The sequence below is a fragment of the Syngnathus scovelli genome, chromosome 2 (genome assembly GCF_024217435.2).
Source record: "Syngnathus scovelli strain Florida chromosome 2, RoL_Ssco_1.2, whole genome shotgun sequence".
Taxonomy (NCBI): domain Eukaryota; kingdom Metazoa; phylum Chordata; class Actinopteri; order Syngnathiformes; family Syngnathidae; genus Syngnathus; species Syngnathus scovelli.
Genome location: NC_090848.1, coordinates 3,208,763 through 3,223,890, shown reverse-complemented (window position 1 = coordinate 3,223,890; position 15,128 = coordinate 3,208,763). Strand labels below are relative to the sequence as shown.

General features: G+C 40.8%; 1 protein-coding gene across 2 annotated transcripts in view; it reads left to right on the top strand.

Annotated features, from left to right (window-relative positions):
* The window catches only part of znf385a (zinc finger protein 385A), a 31,375-nt gene extending 27,553 nt beyond the window's left edge, over positions 1 to 3,822 (top strand). For both annotated transcript variants that reach the window (XM_049753676.2, XM_049753677.2), the window contains 3 exons: positions 692 to 876; positions 1,138 to 1,230; positions 1,339 to 3,822. In XM_049753676.2, coding sequence (XP_049609633.1) covers positions 692 to 876; positions 1,138 to 1,230; positions 1,339 to 1,587 — 527 coding nt within the window. In that variant the 3' untranslated portion in view covers positions 1,588 to 3,822. The remainder of the gene's footprint in view (positions 1 to 691; positions 877 to 1,137; positions 1,231 to 1,338) is intronic.
* The last annotated feature ends 11,306 nt before the right edge of the window (positions 3,823 to 15,128 follow it).

The window sequence follows — 15,128 nt, the reverse complement described above, 5'->3', positions numbered from 1 at the left end:
CAGTGGCAAACATTTCGCCTCCTTGCGATGTTTCAAATTTCATTTCGTCCGCCCCCAGCTTGTCGCAGCTTTTTTACACGCCGTGACAACGAGGCACTCGCTCTCAAGTGAGCACGACTGCCCCAAGACTCGCCCCTCCCCTTTGGATTTCCCCCCCCCAATACCTGCATCCTCATTGCACAGCGACGATCTTCAACACCGATAACTAAAAATATCTGAGCGGGGTCTTTAACTCATTCACTGCCAACCCAGTTAATATTTTTGACGTCTATAACCGTCAATGGCACTGAATGTGTTATTGTATTATTTGAATTTTGCCGTTAGATAGATACCTCGTGGAATTGCTCACTACTATAATAGCGTCACTCCATCATTGTTGTTATAAAAAAACCAAAGCGCTGCAATAATATACCATCAAGGAAAAAAAGCAACGATGCGGCACATGTGGCGCGAACTTCCCGTCTTCACAAACGGGAACATCAATCGACAATATTGTAATAAAAATGACACATGAATGAGCACATGGAATTGATCTCTCGGAGCTCACCTGCTGTGCAGCTGTATGACTAGCGGGAATTTTTTTGCGCTACAGCTGCAGCTCGCTTTATTGGAGAAATACAGCCCGTATATTTTTGCTTCATTCAGGCCACTTGAGAGGATTTAAAACAAAATCATTTCTGTCTGCACGCAGGTACCAAACACAAAACTATTTTGGAGGCTCGGAGCGGGCTGGGGCCAATAAAGGCGTATCCGCGCCTGGGTCCCAAGCCCAGTGGGGAGCAGGGAGGCGGCCCGGTTGACCCCAACACTCAGGAAAGAACCTTCCACTGTGAGATCTGCAATGTGCGGGTCAATTCTGAACTTCAGCTCAAACAGGTATGCGGAAGATGGATGGATGGATGGATGGATGGATGGATGGATGGATGGATGGATGGATGGATGGATGGATGGATGGATGGATGGATGGATGGATGGATGGATGGATGGATGGATGGATGGATGGATGGATGGATGGATGGATGGATGGATGGATGGATGGATGGATGGATGGATGGATGGATGGATGGATGGATGGATGGATGGATGGATGGATGGTCCATCTTCTTCTTCATCATATCAGCTGTCTGTTTGCTGCAGCACATATCAAGTCGGAGGCACCGGGACGGCATGGCGGGCAAGCCCAACCCCCTCCTCGGCCGACACAAGAAGCACAGGGGAGCTGATCTGACGGTAAGTTCAGACTTGACGCCGTTAATCTAGAAGCTAACTCTCCAAAAAGCCACCTCTGATGTTGGTGGCCTCCAACTAATTGTTGTGTCTGCTCCTCGCGACTTTTAGTCTTCTCTGACGTTCTCCAAGAGTCTGAGCAAAGCGTTAGGGGCCGGCTTGCTCCCCAGCCCCTTGGCCGTGGCGGCGGCTATGGCGGCGGCCGCTTCGACGAACCCGCTGGCGCTCCGCGCCGCGGCCCAGGCGCCGCACCCGCATCACCACCTTCTGCAAGGACCGCACCTCAGCCACGCCATCTTAAGACCCGCGCCGGGACCCATCCGCACCACCCACGGACCCATCCTCTTCTCCCCTTACTGACTCGGGCCTGATCGGGATCAGCCACTCCAAAAGCACACTGTGAAGGCGCAGAAAGCAACTGATCCAAACTTTGAACTGAGAAAAAAAAAGAGGGCGGAGCAGTCTCTCATATTTCCCTTTACCTGAAATTCTTCCTCCATTTCTGAGACTTCTGCGAGACTTGCAGATGGAATGGTCAGAGATGATTATTCATAAGGGGTTGAAGTTCCTGGCACATCCTGACCGACTCTCCTGGCAGTCCCAAATAGCTACAAAAAAAAAAAAAAGGCATATCAAAACCACGTGTCACTGCACCGTGTTGTTTCTTTCCTGTCATCATGACAAAATGTGCTCTTCTCATCCTATGCACTTCCAAAAAACACATTTGGTTCTTGGTAGCTTTGCTGTGATAGTCCACTTTTTTTTTTTTTTTTTTTGTGCCGGGGTGTTTGCTAGTAATAATGCTCACGCAAGTCGTAAAAGCAACAAGAGATAATGTCAGCTCGAGTGAGGAAAAGTCTTAGCGCAGGTTTTCAGATTGGACAAATCTGCATTTCCAAAATAGATGGTATCGACAAAAACATTTCCACAGAAACCAGAGCAGGCTGGGACGTAGGAATCTCCAAATTGGAACATAATCCGACAACTTCAAAATTGTTCGCTTTTAAATAAACATAGTATTCACGATTTATAAAAAGTTGGGATTTTGGAGGTCATTTTTGTTTCATCCTGCAATTTCACCTAATTTTTTCCAAAAACATTCCTTAATGGCACACAAGTAAAGAAGGTCCATGACAGTGACGAGTTAGAGCCAACAACCGGTCGGCCGAAAGTTTACACTGCCATCTACTGGCGCTTGCTTTGTACTGCAGGAATTATTATGTCAATCGGGCCAGCTACATGCTAGTCGCATATTAGCATCTGCTTGGGAAAGTCAAAGTATGCACTGAAATGGCAACTGCTGTATTTCCATGTTCTCTTGGAGAAGCTACGTCTCATCAAGCTGTGGGTGCTGAGGTTGCAACACCAACTTATTACTTTTAGGTCTGGCTTTTTTTTCCCCCAAGCCTGCTCCTTCATCTTCCACCTCACCAAGCCTTCCTTTCATGGAGCAAACACATGAAAATCCAAAACCTGAGAGAAAGAAGGAGCGATCGGATAGAAGCCAAATGACTTGAGCAATGAGCGACAATTGGACCAGAACCGCAGTGAGGTCAAAGTTCTTCCAAAAAGCCATGAAATGCACCGTGATTTGTTTTCCTCTGCATGGTGAGAACTTTATTGAGTTCACACTTTGACTTCAGAGCACCAAAAAAACAAAAACAAAGAGAAGCAACACCATGATGACATTTTGGAAAGAGGGAGGGGGAGCAGCGATTGCCGCAAATGAGCTCCGGACATGTTCACTGTGCCGCCTTTCTTTGAGAAGCAATGAATTCTAATGTCTTTTTGTCTGAATATTGCAAAGCCACGAGCATTTCGTTGTCGTTGTTGTTTAACTTTGTGACATGTCATTCAGAGTCGTACATGTCAACCAGGAGCAGATTTTTTTCTTCCATGAGGGTGGTGAACCTTCCCCGGGCTTCCTAAACTGGACTACAAAAATAGAATTGGGTTCATATTAAAGAACTTTTTTTTTTTTTTTGCTTAGCTAATGTCTGCTTTGGGAACAGGGTATAACGCCAGAAGTCTTGCGACTCACAAAACTGGCAGAATGGTTTTCTGCGTGCTCTCCTTCTGTTCCTGTGTGCGCTGAGACCTTCTCGTTCTCTTCCGGAGGTCAAAAGGTCATATTTGGAAGCTGTGCCGTCGTCACGTGATCCAGTGCTCCACAAACGAAGCAATCATCACGGCTCATGTTTGATATTCACAAAATGCTCAAAATCACGTTGGATTCTTATTTGGAGAGCAGATGTTAGCTGTTTTTGGGCTACTAGCCTTAGCCTTATGCTGCCCTCCATCTCTCCTGCGGGGGGGGGGGGGCAGAGAGAAAGAGACAGAGAGGTCATGCTGTAACTTTGTCTTGCCAATAAAGTTATTTTTGAATTTCACTGTCGGATGGACAAAGACTTTCTTTGTATGATGAACTGTAGCAATACCTGATTCCTTCCGGCTACTCTTGTTTATTGCAATAAGATGAACTTGAATCATATGCGTGTATGTGAGTCAGTCATTATCCATGTAATTTAAAAAAAGATGGAAAATAATGTCGCTATAAAAAGAAAAGCAAATGTCAATAAAGCATTACGCAAACAAGGTTTTTGTGTGGGGGATTTTTCTGTTGAATTCTGACTGCGGACAGAAACAGACGTTGTGTTGTCCAGTCTGATGAAAGAAAGCTTTCATGCTCTTTTTTTTTTTTTTTTTCTCCAAGCATTCCTGACATTTATCCGGCTTTCAAACAATACGCGGTGCGGCCGATAGATGGCAGTACGCTACCGACTGCGCCACTCGTTCTGCGTCTCAGACAAGTTGCATCATTATTTGGAATTATCAAGAAGATTCCACCCCAACGCTCATCCACCCTTTTCAGTGGAAGTCAACTCCAAAAAAGATTTCTCCTTAGATGTTTAATATGTTCTAAGCACAGTGATGATTCCTCTTGGCTTTGTGGAAAATCAATTAAGGAGAAAAATCCACCCGATTTCATCTGTCCCTGAAAATGACATCACAGTTGCTCGGGGCTCAAGTAAGGACCGCCCCCTCCCCCCTCCCTCCATCCCTCCCTGTCAGCTATATTTTTTTCATCCACTGACAGTGGGTGACAAAAAAATGTGCAGAAAGCAATCTATCTTTTAATAGCATAATCAAAGAGTGAAGAAGGTGAAATTGGTTTCCTCTTTGAAAGACTAAATTGAGACTTCAATTGTCACGATGTCACCAAAATTGCAATATGAGAAGTCTTTGTGCTCTGATGAGTCTCCTTCTGGTGGTGTAAACATCTCAAATCACAAATCAATCTGCCGGTTGAGGCTACTTCCATCAAGAAGATGAGCCACGCAATCCGTTCTTACAAAGCTCAAATCATCTTGAGCTGGCGAGAGAAAATAATTTGAAAAAAAATTGAGAATATCAAATGAAATACTGGAGAGGTTACACAAATTTATGCTAGCCAACATGCTAATGCGTTCCCCAACTGCTTTCAATCTATGAGTTCCTCAGATCTCGAACTTGAAATAGAAGCGAGCTGATATTTTGTCAACTCTTTTCATTCGCGCGAGCAGCACTTCATCATAAGAGTCGAACATTTAAAAAGCCTCTTCCAAGTGCAACATCGAAGCACAATTTGCTCTCAAAATAGCGCCCGCCATTTTCTTGCCTGCTTAGAAACATTGATTACATTCGCTTTCGCCGCCGCCGCCGCCGCCGGCGTCATTGCTTGTGTCGCACGCAAGGCCAATTGGCCTTGACCACCCACTCCAGCCAGCATCAAGGCCCGTTCACTCACGATTGCACTTCTTCCATCCAGCTGCTGCCATGCCAACAAGTTAAGTGCCCGCCTTCTGTCATCCGGCTCCGCAAACCACTGACACATTTCAAACATTTCTTGGATGTGCTCTCAAGGTTCATCAGAGAAAATCTCAAATTTTGCCAAGCTAAGATCATCAGCTACATATTGTGGAACCCTCAACTGGGATACTTTATTTTTGTTGTGAGAATGGTTACGACTTAAGTCCCCCAAAGAGGCCATCTTATTGTTGCCTTCAGTTGATTCTACAGAGTCCATCAATATTTAATGAAACCTCCGTCCGTCCATTTGTCCGTCCGCCAGACTTGTTCTGTTAGATTGAATTGAACATTGGGCCTTTCATTCTGTCAATTGCCCGCGACGTCATTCCGCCCTTTCACAATTTCAAAAGCTATTTTCCTGACCGAATAGCTTTTTCACGACACACTTTGCTACCTTGACATCTGACCGACATGGGAGCAAAAGAGGTCACATCGTTGAAAAAGATAGAATTATTCTTAGGATTAATTAGAATTAAAAAAAATAAAGAGGTAGAATTAATAAAGAGGTAGAATTATTCTATTAGAATTATTCTAGAATTATTCTACGAGGTAGTCACAGCATTCCAAAATGGAAACAATTAATTTTGCGCCATTAACATTTTACACACAACACGACAGACAAAAAAAATCTGAAAAATTATGAAGACTAAAAATAACAAAGGAATCTTTTTTTTTTTTTTTTTTTTTACCTTTGTTTAACCAGGCAAACAATTCAGAACAAGTTCTTATTTTCACATGTACATAAATATTCTGAGCCTTTGACATAAAGCTCAAACTTGAGCCGACCTTCACCATGATCATCATGAGAGGTTCTCACAACTGGATTGGAGTCCACCTTCGGGAACTTCACTTTGTTTGGTCATCGTTTGGATCGAAAAGCACCAAGTCAAAGGTAGGCAAGATTGTTTTCATTGCAATTGTCTGCGCTGCGCTAAATATTGGATGGAGGCGGGCCGAAGAACGTGTGGGACGTAGCCGTCAATCAAGAGAAAGTCAAATTGTCTCCAAATGGAATCTGAAGAGGTCGCTCGACGACGGTACTTCTCTCTAAGTGGACATCAGCGCCTGGAGAAAACAAAATGTTCCTTGGTGTGCCTCGCTAAACTTTTGTATGTGAAGACCGTCATAAATGGCAATGCAAGAAGATGATTGTGGGCAATCAGAAAAAGTCATGAATGAATGTTACGCTTTGAGCTCTTCAAACAAGTCCAGACACGTTGAAATAACAACGGTCGGGCTGTGAACGACACACATCGAGCAAGCACACCCAAAAAGAAAAAGCATTTGCAAAGAACATTTGGAAGCCCAGCAGAGAAAGCTAAAGTAGCTTAGCAAGATGACGAAAAGAACATCCAGAGGTGACTTTTAAGCACATTTCTAAGTCAGCTAAAGAAAAAAGTAGCTTTGGAAAATTGAACAATTTGCAGTAGCCCAAATTTGGGACTGCTACACATTAATGAAGTCAAGTTTGTTTTGGTTTGGCTGAAGGGAATTTGGGTTCATCTCGTTAATTCGCTTTTGGCGGTGACACCACACGTCAATCGAACTGCTGTCATCTGGGGGCATTGCTAAATATATCCAGCCGTGTGTCATCTGCAGAACCATGATTGGCGTTTGGAAGCATTTGCCCCAAAATGTGAAATGAAAAGTAAAAGTAAAAAAGGTGAAAGAACGGGACATCTTGTAACCAGTACAATGCATTATGCAAAGAAAACAGAAAAAAAAAAGAGAGGTTGATGTTTTAATGGAGGAAGCGCATAAATCGTTCACACTTAAAATTAAAATATACAATATCAAAAAAAAAAAAAAAGGGAAGTCGGAACTTTCCTGAGAACGCTTTCCCAAGAAAACTGATTTTCTTTCTTCATTAATCACAACCAAGACTTCAGACTAATACTAAAGACAAACTTAACCACTAAAATAAATAAATAAACAAATAAATAAATAAATAATAAAAAGAAAAAAATGTATAAATAATAATAATATCCTTATAAATATGACCATTCAGATTGTGCACCAACACTATTGTTTGATTATTGATTATAAATAAATAAATAAATAAATAAATAAATAAATAAATAATAATAATAAAAAGAAAAAGAAAGAATGTATAAATAATAATAATAATAATAATATCCTTATAAATATGACCATGCAGATTGCGCACCAACAATATTGTTTGATTATTGATTATAAATAAATAAATAAATAATAATAATAAAAAGAAAAAGAAAAAATGTATAAATAATAATAATAATAATATCCTCATAAATATGACCATGCAGATTGTGCACCAACAATATTGTTTGATTATTGATTATAAATAAATAAATAAATAATAATAATAAAAAGAAAAAGAAAAAATGTATTAATAATAATAATAATAATATCCTCATAAATATGACCATGCAGATTGTGCACCAACACTATTGTTTGATTATTGACATTTTTTTCAAATGCTACGGTTCATTTCCTTTTACAATGTTGTGGTCGTCGGATCCACGACGTCATGGCAACCGCCAGTCCAGTCAGCATGTGTGTTTGTTTTGCATCTATGACCACGACGCACAAAACCATTGTAAATGTATCATGCCTCACTGTCAAGTCAAAATTGCTTCAACTCACAATCACTAATGCCTCCAAAAAAAAGATTGCAACAAGCACAAGTGGTGATAGAGCCCAACACGCTGACAGCTAAATGAGATTCAGCCAGTATTTGTTTCATTATGTGTCTTTTTGGGAAGCCTGTTGCTTACTGATGGAGCACAAGCTAACAGATTGATGACGGTGCGGCGAAGCAAACCAATCCCGCACGTCCAAGCAGGTAGGCGCGACCCCCGAGGCCCACGACAGCAGATGAGTAGTGAAATTGAACAGAGTGTTTGCTTTGGGCTCTGATAAATATGCCAACGTGAACAAATGATAGGTTTGGACACCTAATCAACCCAACGGCAGAGGAATCTTCGGAGGTGCCGGCGGAACGGGAGCTGGGTCACCAAATAATATTAGCTTGGACACTGCAACTGAACTAGATCAACTCGGATTCCAAACGTCGTAATCATCAAGTGTTACTATATTAATGTCGTTTTCCCGACAATTTTTTGCTTTGACTTGCAAGCAAAAATTTCATTTTAGATATGAGTTTCACTTCACAACACGCAGCACTTTCAACAATTCTTCCAAAAAGCAGCTTCTTCTCCAATGCAAAGGTAAAGTGTGAAATATAAAATAACTAAATAATGCAAACAAAATTAAAATAATAAAATTAAAATAATTGAAAAAAAAGCAACAAAATGTCTTCTCCTTCTCTAATGCGAAGGTAAAGTGTGAAATATAAAATAACAAAATATTACGAATAAAATAAAAATAATGAAAATAAAAAAAATTGAAAAAAATTAACAAAAAATAATAATAAAATAACTCAAATTTATGAGATCTAACAGATCTAAATTAAAATAATTGAAAAGAAGCAACAAAATGTCTTCTCCTTCTCTAATGCGAAGGTAAAGTGTGAAATATAAAATAACAAAATATTACACATAAAATAAAAATAATAAAAATAAAAAAATTGAAAAAAATTAACAAAAAATAATAATAAAATAACTCAAATTTATGAGATCTAACATATAAACAATAGGTACTGTCGGTTTGCTAAACATAAAACAAAACATGTATCAAAACAAGCACATTTATATATAGCATTGACAGTTGAAGACAAACGGTGGAGCAACACTTGTAAACAGACAATTTAACAATACTCACAGGCATAGATTATTTTTCCTATACGAAAAACACCAAATATATATTTCCTACTGCATCATACTTAGAGTTTGTGGTATACACATGCCGCCATATCCACACCAGAAAGGTCTCAATAAATGAATCAACGGTTTAATTCCCAACATTCTATTTCATCATGTTCTGAGTGTGTTTCAATGAAACACAATATCATAGAGTGCTGATTTTTATATCAAAACACACATTGCAACCGTTTTCTTTTTTTTTAGGGGGGGGGGGGGGGGGCTGTAGCAGATTAATGGCAAGTCCATTCCCTCCATTTCAGTGACAGGCAGGACAAATGATGGCAGAGTGTGCAATTCACCTGCGTTTCCACCTGTTGGCATTCATCCGACCAAATAAGTCACAACTTCCTGCGGCCGTGTCTGTCCGCTGCTTGGAAATGAGGTCCAGATTAGAAAATACGCCTCACGGGCGTAAACCCGCTGGAACTTTTTGCCGTGATTGGTCTTCATGTCATCTGATCTACTCCCTATACTGTAAAAGGTTTTTTTCCCATGTGACTTCCTAAACACAGAGTGAGTCACGTGTCTTCTCCAGAAGGTCCCAGAAGGATGGATGCAATGTGAAGGAAGCCATGCCACCTTTAATTAAATCAGACAAATCACGTCGTTGCGTAAGATTCTGTTGTGTGACCCGTCCTCAGATGTCACCGCTTCCTTTTTTCTGAAATATTTGGCGCACTGCAATCAAACATCATCATCACCCTTCGTTATGATTGGTCTTCATCAAAATGGAGCGTGCAGTGAAAAGTATAACGCTGTCTTGGACTTTTAAATTCTGCATATCTAGCACAGTCAGGGTCAATTATTTTTTTATTATTTATTCATTTAATATTTTTTCTTTTATTATTATTATTTTTTTATATTATTTTTATTATTCACTTAAATATTCATCAATAAAAGAAGTGGAATCATAAATATGAGATTCAAAGCCTATTATTTCAAAACACTAATCAAGTGGTGAGGATTTTACCGGCCGCCCATTGCGTCCAAACATTGATTTATGATAAACGAATGCTTGTAATGAGCAGGACATCATGCTGACAGATAGCCATCTCATTATGGAAGTCTAACCAGTTTATAATGTCTCACAATCGTGTTCCTCCAGCTATCTTATCGTTCTTTATCATCCCTTTCCGCCATGACGTCCAACGGCTGGCTCGGACTTGCTTCAGGAGTAGTGTGGAAATAAAGATCAAGCCTGTGTGTGTGCGTGTGTATTGTCTATGTCAAGAAAGCTAAAACACCATGTATAATTTTACACACACTAAGCAATTTGCCTTCTTGCCGAGCATGACAGACGTGGTGCCAGCTGTGTTTGCCGGGACGCCCGACGCTTTGCACGTAATCACTTTAGCGGCCCCGGCCTGCCTGCCTGCCTGTTATGGATGGATGGCACTTGTCATTTACAGACCCGAGCCCGGGGCCATCACTCAGCTCAATGTGTGAGTGTGTGCGCCGTGGCACAGGGACTTCCTAAGGCGGTTTATTTTTCTTTGTGTGTGTGCACGTGTTTTTATTATTTATATTTTTAAATGTCGCCGTAGCGCCACAAAACAGGCCTGTTTTCATACAAGCAAGGAGGGAACTGATTTTTTTTTTTCACAGGACATCATAAATTAATTGCACATTTTAATTAAGTTGATTTTAACACACTTACGTGTCTTTATAGTACAAAAAGTGGCAACATGAAAAGAATATCATTGATAAATGATAAGGGCGCGCCATGATTATTTTCAAAGTTTAGCATCAGTGCTCCTCCTCGTCGTACTCACTGAGTTAAAAAAAAAAAAAAAAAAATGAAAACATGGAATATCAAACATATTTAAGTGAAGCTTGAAACTATGCACACACACAAAAAAAATCACTACATGTTCTAATTTACAAACTGGATTTTACTTTTTGGTAATATACGTCTTCATTTGATCAGTTTGAAAATATTTAACCATAACTTTTGTTTACACACACACAGTTTGAAAATATTTAACGATAACTTTTGTTTACACACAACCCAATTTTATGTCGTTACCAAGCATTATCGATCAAATGATAGGAAAAAGACGTTTATATAAAGCCCTGATAGGAAACGCGGCTAGCTGCTACAGGTTAGCGTTATGTGCTAGCCTAGGCGGCTAACATATGTCAACAATATATAATGGGTTTTGCAGCAGTGTCGTAACGCCTTTGACATCGGTGCGTTCTACGGCAGTGTCGTAACACCTTTGACATCGGTGCGTTCTACGGCAGTGTAACGTGCTCTTGCGCACGCGCACTGGCTCGCCTCTCTCCAAACTGACAAGAATAAACGTAGTTCGATAACACGACTCGGATAATCTTACAATGTCTGTTTAAATGTAAGCGCTCAAGAAGTACAGTAGATCTTGGCAACACAGAAAACATACGATTTAAAAGGCGTCCTAAATAAAAAAAAATAATAAAAAATGTCGTTACACCGAGACTGTTGACAAAGAATAACAATGCTAACATTGTAGCGCTGCGGGCTCATTGGGCGATTAAAGGCTCAAAGCGTGTCCTCCCGTAAACTGGACTCTATGGATGTGTCACAAGCCATCGATTGCCGAGCCTTCAAAGCAGGAAAGCAATAAGTGCTGTCACTTAGATGGAGGTGGGAGGGGATACACGCCAGGTTAATAATAGCAATTATGGCTTTCTTTGGAGCTTTGGACCACGTGACTGGCGAAAAGATCGGCGCACAAGAATTTTGGTGGTCTCACCTTCATCCAAGACGTACCTGCAACCATCCGCACAAAAACCTCTTTAAACATTCAACACGTTTGCACTTTGTTTAGCTCCCTGAGGAAATAACATCAGATTACATGAATATTTTAATTTGCATACCTGGGAAAAAAAAAAGTAATTATGGCTTTAAATGTGTGTTCATTTCATCGGGAGGCAACCAAAACGTGATCGAGCCTCACAGTTTGTTCAAGCAGGCATTACAGGAAGACCTTGATTTTAATTTTGTGGGGGATTTTTTTTTCTTGAGTTTAATTTTTTTTTACTTTCCTTATTTTTTCTTGGTTTTAATTTTTTTTTTCTTTATGCTACAATGCTGAATTGTCAAACTGTGTTTTCTACTGTATTTCACCTACAAACTATTTTTGAGAGGGGGAACGGATTCCTTGCACTTGCATTCATTTTAATGGGAAAACTGGATTTAAAGCAAAGGCAAGGCTTAAAGTTTCCATTGAAAAACTTGACTGGTGTCATTTCAGCAGCAATGATGAGGGGCGGCAGGAAGGTGCCACCTGAGAGCCTGCGTGGGTCGCTTTCATATTCACGTGTTAAGACCTCAATCTTTGCCACTGTCACTCAAATAATGCTAATGAGACCTTGCTCATCACAAAAGATGAAACAGCACTTGAGTATTTTAATCGGAGATGAAGCAGGCGGACGATTCCTATTCCTCCATTCCATTTGTTGGATGATATTGTGGAGAGCATCGCTTTGCTCTTGCACTAACAATATATTATCAATTTTCAATTAAATATAGCTCTCATCTTTTCTTCACTTACCAAATAACGCAAGAGATGAGAAAGCGCTCCCGTACCGGAGCTTTAGACACCAATTAACAGAACGAGAATGCAAAACATAAAAACGTGCCAAAGGTAATTGGGCGGCAGTCCAACCGAGCAAAGGATGAAATTAATCTGCAGTGAAGGGAACCATCACATGTTAGCAGAACATAAAACAAATTGAGGCGAGGCGTATTTCATCATGTTCAGGCTTGTAGATGAGCTGGAGCTTTTTCCAGCTGATTTCAGTTAAAAAATGGACAACACTCGAGACCGACCGGTCACCAATCGGCACAAATTGAGACAGACCATCTAAATTAGAATTTGAGAAGGTGACACAATGGCATATTGATGGTCCAGTTTTTTTCCGTGGACACACCAATACCTTCTAACTGGCAGCAAGAATCTCAGGAATAAGATTTGTTCTGGCTGGAGTGGCTCAAACGTCACTTATTTCTGGAAGGACAGCAAGTGATGAAATCACAGCTGGATTTTGCAGATGACATTACTGGTCATATTTAGATATAGTATGTAAAAATGAGAAATTAAATATATTTGATCTCAATGGGAAATTTTCTGACATTTTTAAAATATTGTATAAATCAAATCTTCGTATATGAACTGAGCAACTTCAAGGGGGGGGGGGCGAGAGAGAGAGAGAGAGAGAGAGACTTAAAAAAATTAACATTTCGATATGAGCAACGTGTGAGGAGCTCACTAGGAGCATCCTTCAGTCGTTTCCTTGGATGAAGACGCAGCAATGTTGGATGGTCTGCGATGCGAGCCCATTAATTCAATTATTGACAAGTGCGTCTTGAGATCTGGTGGGACTTGCTAACCGGCTTATTTTAGTCTTAGCCACAAGCAAGAGCAAACAGCAGGAAGTGTCAAAGGCTGCTTTGCTCCTCACACATCCCCCCCCCCCCCGCCTTTTGGACTTGGGAACTCGAAAGATACGCATGCAATGTCGAGCAACTCCAGTGAAAATGGACCATTTTTCACACGTCAACGCGCTCGCACAATGTCCACATCACTCTCGCACACTTTTCCCAGCTTTTTTTTTCTTCTTCATAACACCTCCCTCTCCAACTGTGGCGTCACTTTTGCCCTGTCAACTTCAGTCTGGAACTCGCTCGATATTCTCCTTCTCAGGCCACGACAGCGTGACTAAAGCGATGATTGGCATCTCCGTTCAAGAGACGGCGTGACAGTTGTGCGAGCTCTTATCTGCTGCTCGCCTTCAAGGCGCAAAATGGCGCTTCCGTGTTTTGACATTGTCCCAGAGCAAACTGGAGTCAGCTTTGAGAGGTTTCCTTACACTTACAGTATGTGGCGTGTGACATGATGGGCTTCTGTGCAAGACGTGCAAGTTGTTGTGATGTGCGTCATCAATTGGAGGACCGTCAGCGTTGTGAACAGAAAATTGTGAGGATTTAAAAAAAAAAAAAAAAAAAGAGACTTCACTCTAGAAACATAAACCAAAGAGACAAACATATAGCGCACTTTAGTTTGTTTAGCTTAACGACTTGACGTGACTTGACTTGACTTGACTTGACTTGACTTGACTTGACTTATTTAGCTTAATGCTAACAGAATCCAAGACACCAAAGATGGTGATGCAAACGGTGGCGCAACACATATAGACTGGCAACATACCAATACATTCATTTATTCTTTCTCCTCTATGGGCAATACTTGCATGTATTCTAGTGCCACATTCCAGAAGGATCAACACAATGTCTACTGACTTGAAGCAAAAAATGTGCCAAAAACCGTGTTTAATTGTTACATTTTTTTAAATTGCATCACTACTATATACTTTGATATAGTAGAATAATATCAAGTTTCTTGTAAAAAATATATTATATTATATTATATTATATTATATTATATTATATTATATTTGCATCACTACAGTATACTTTGATATAGTACAATAATATCAGGTTTCTTGTAAAAAATAATTTAAAAAGCACATTATAAACGTTTTGTTGAGTTTTTAGCGAGTCTGGAACAAATGAATGGCATTTGCATTTATTTTCGTGGGGGAAAGATGATTTGAGAATCCACCACGGCATGTATGAATGTGATCAGAGGTGTGCACAGGTTCTCTTTGTGACCTACAAAATGCCCCAGTGATGTCCCTGCAATTACTTTTCAAAAAGGTTTTTTTTCCCAGCACATGTGACATTGAAGTGTGTTTGAAAAGGGGAAAAGGCAGTGTGACACAAGCTGCGTGCAAAGGCTACCACGTCCTTATTTCTATTCATCGGGCACAGCGTGTCAGAGAGCTTTGTCTGCCGCCCTCTGTTCTCTTCACTTCCAAGTACCGTGAGCCCACCTGCTGTTACCGGTCAGGGCGTGGAGATCCTGCTGACCTTTCGGAATGATCCAGTCACCTCTGACAAGAACTCAGGGCTTCGATGTCCGTGGGGCTCCGTGATCTGAGCCGTTTGAGTAAAGGCACGTTGAGGGAAAACAGCCTCCGGCTTGAGCTCCTTCTGCTCGGATTAGCGGGGCTGACAAAAAACACACATCAATAATGTAAAGGCACAATTAATGACTTCCCCACTTGTGTCAGATCTGCCAGAAGCAGCCCCGCCCGCCCCTGCGCCGCTGCCGTCCCCCTTGTTATAAAACATGGCGACGGTGGCTAACCTTTGGTCGTTTGACACTTTGTTGTTTGGGATTAGAAGCGCGAAAAGGCAAAAGCAGC